Genomic DNA, 3,304 nt, shown 5'->3' on the forward strand with positions numbered 1-3,304 from the left:
GGCGCAAAGAAAAAAAAAAGCTATTGGCCCGTCCTGAAATGAGGTCGTGAAAGGGATGCCGCCGTTTTGTTAATGAGCCTACACGAGCGAGAGTTCTGTTCCACCTCCGCTCTCGTCTCAAAAGAAGAAGTAAAAATAACATCCAAATTCAATCTGCCGTGTAATTCGTGGTTCGTCATTAATTCGTTAGGGTTCCCTCTTTGAATGCGAGGTTGTCTCCATTTTGAAGAAGTTCACGTGAGGCTCCGTATCCTTGCTGCCAACACGCACTTCCTACTGGCGAGCTTCAATGTGCCCGCTCTTCTCGGTTGTCTGGCGGTACCGGATGAGATCCTGTCCATTGGGAGGTGTCGTCATACTGGTGGCGCGCTTGGGACGGGGGAAGAGACGAATGTCATCATTAGCGTCACCGTCGGCACGGCTGCCCCATGAAATCTGCCAGATTGTTAGCGATATTGCTCGAAGATCTGGATACCTGGGAAAGTTGGGTGTGCCTACCATCTTCAGTGTGAATAGCGCATACAGCTTGATGAGGCCGTGGAACCAGCCAAAGAGAATCGACGCCGGGAGGAACACGAGATCGCTAGGGTTTCGCTTGAAAAGGCCCATAAGCTTGACTACCTTGGTGAAGCCAAAGACGAAGGCAATCTGAGCCCAGAAAGCGATGCGTCGGTTCTCGGGATCCCAATCGGCGGTCCCCTTCCAGAGAGCCACAATGATGAAGGGGTCCATCACGAAGGCCAGAGAAGTAAAGGTGGCAATGTGCAGGGCGTAGGTGCACCACATTTGCTGACTGTAGGTCATCCTGTCAGCAGATTGCACATTGCGGGAAAGACACGGGGGATGTATGACTCACGTCAGCACGTATCGCTCCGTAACCAGGCTCGTCCAATTGCTTCGCCAGTTGCTGCGAGCCCATCGGGAACACTGGTAGAGGAAGTTCATGCCGTTTTCGAGCGTCGTCTCGAGCTCGCACTCGCGCTCATACTGGATCCAGGTCTTCCACTGGTGACTAACAAGCCAGCGGGTGACAAAGTTGTCGTCATCGGCGTTCAGGATGTACGGCCCCCATTTCTCCGTCTTGAAGCCCTCAAGGAAATCGTGGCTCGATAGAATCTCGGAACGGTAGGCGCCGGTGCGACCAGACATGCACGATGTACCGCCATCAATGTTGTGGGTGGCCGATATCTCGAAATTGCGTCGCTCAATGTACGCTGCGCCCAGCCAATTGAAGATGCGAGTCGACCATGGTCCCTCCCAAACACGCCTGACCCTCTGACAAGTGCCAACTCCTCCCATCTTCGGGTCCTCGAAAGGCGCCAACAGCCATGGCATGATGGTTTCTGGCCATGTCACATCGTCATCGGCCATAATGGTGATTTTGGTTGCGACGTTAGGCAGAGCCTCACAGACCTGGAGGCGCTTGTTGGCGATGGGGGTGGACAGAACTTGGACGTTGGGATGCGGCAGAGTCTCTGCGAGCTTGGCAAGGGACTTGTGCTTGTCAACGGTGGTCACAAGAAGAAGGCCGTATGGCTTGCAGGCAAGAATGCTCTCAAGAGAGGGACGAAGCTCCTCGAAGACATTATGGATCGTCGGAATAATGACGGTCACGTCCTCCGAAGTGAAGCTGGGCTTCGCGGGGACAGGCTTAGACTTGTACGACCAGTGGCTCACGCAGTGAACGAGTAGGCGCACGTAGCGGTGGAGCCTGTGCCAGGGTCAGTGGCTGAACGGAAGTCATGATGACGGCAGCGAATGGTGATGCCAATGCTCATAAAGAACGTACCACAGAGCGATAAATAGATATAACCACGAGGTCGTGGTCCAGAGCGACCCAAAATTGGGAAGGAAGAAGTTCAGCATCGTGAACCGGGGGGAGAGGGGGGTCTGCACGCGTGCAAGCTGGTGGTCGTATCCGCGCGCGGGAGATGTCAAGGTTTGGCGGTAAACTCGGCGGCGTTGTAAGCGGACGCGGTCGAGTTTGAGGTGTTGATGGTGTTGGGGGGGAGGGGGGGAGTATTGGTGAAAAAGTTCGTGACTTGCAATGAACTTTATATATAGGTGGTGGGTGAAGATGGTGAGGGTATTGTTGTGGGTGAAAGTGTAGTGCAGTCTGGTCGACTAAAATGACACCACTAAACAGTGAATGCAACGGTTGGTATTCACGATCTTTTGGTGGAAAATGGATAGCTTGGAGCCAATTCACTTTTCGGTGCAAGGCTTTCGAGTCACAGCGACCGTACGCACGACCAAAGTTGTGCAAAACTGGGCAGGTGTAGAGTAGACTTGGCTTGCCGAGGGCGAGACCTAGACCGAGAACCAACAGACTCTTCAAGTAGTCGACCGCGGCAGTTCCACAAAGAATCAATTCCGTCGGCTTCTGAGGGCAAGGACCTAAGCGAGACCTTGTGTTGACCCAGAGGGGAGGGTGCTTGATGTGATGAACGACCGTTGTGGTGAGTGTGCCGCCAAAAGACCGAGGATCAACACCCAGATCGTGTATGGGGTTTGGATGTCGTCGGAGATGGGATGGGGAAACCTAACCAAGGTGTTGTACAAATCTCAGGAAAAGGGTATTAAAGAAACCCAGCCATTGACAGACCAATTGGTCTCAAAACAAAACAATGACCCTAGGGAAGAAGTTGATTTGAGATCCTCCGGGGAAGCAGGAAGAGGGCGGCAGCGAGGGGGAAAGATATATAGCCAGACGTCCAGCTCTGGCTGGCCCTGCCCTGCCCATCCATGTGCGATGCGCGCCAAGGCATCGAGACGGTAGTAGTCTCGACCGGGTGTCCGAACAGGGCAATGGGGCGTGGAGCATGAGAGCTATGTCATGTACGCATATTGTGCAGATGGATGTGGAGGGATGGGATGGGATGGAGGGGAGGATGGATCAGTCGAACTGAGCGTTGACTGCGCGTACGTACCTACCTACCTAACCTGCCTACCAACACACTCCAAAGCAGAGCAGTGGGAGTAGAGCCGACAGCGTACATGGATGGCATTTCAGGGTATCAGCAGGGGGGAGGGGTGGCTCTGGCGGTTGTATCGAGGAGGGGGTGTGCTGTCGATGTGGGCACTAGACCAGCCTGGGAGATGGAGACTAGCGTCAACTGACGGGGCAAGGAGGCGTGCAGCCAGCAGGCATCTCACACGCCAACCCCGGCAACACTGGCTGGCTGCGCGCTGTGAGGTACTGGAGCGGTACCTACTCGTACTTGGGGGCTGGAGGGAGAGCCCACTCAGCCATCTGTGCGCACGCCAGGTCTGGAGAGCGACAGAAGGCTTGCTTGTAAGGATA

At 54.6% G+C, this 3,304-nt stretch overlaps 1 protein-coding gene across 1 annotated transcript; it reads right to left on the bottom strand.

Moving 5' to 3' along the window:
* Positions 1–273: 273 nt before the first annotated feature.
* Positions 274–2,662, bottom strand: VDBG_07361 (conserved hypothetical protein; the record flags this gene model as incomplete). The annotated part of the gene is made up of 3 exons (XM_003002744.1): positions 274–793; positions 857–1,711; positions 1,790–2,662. The coding sequence occupies 3 exons, from the start codon at positions 1,864–1,866 to the stop codon at positions 274–276; spliced, it is 1,452 nt and encodes a 483-aa protein (XP_003002790.1).
* Positions 2,663–3,304: the final 642 nt, after the last annotated feature.

Source organism: Verticillium alfalfae, genomic scaffold, assembly GCF_000150825.1.
Source record: "Verticillium alfalfae VaMs.102 supercont1.9 genomic scaffold, whole genome shotgun sequence".
NCBI lineage: Eukaryota > Fungi > Ascomycota > Sordariomycetes > Glomerellales > Plectosphaerellaceae > Verticillium > Verticillium alfalfae.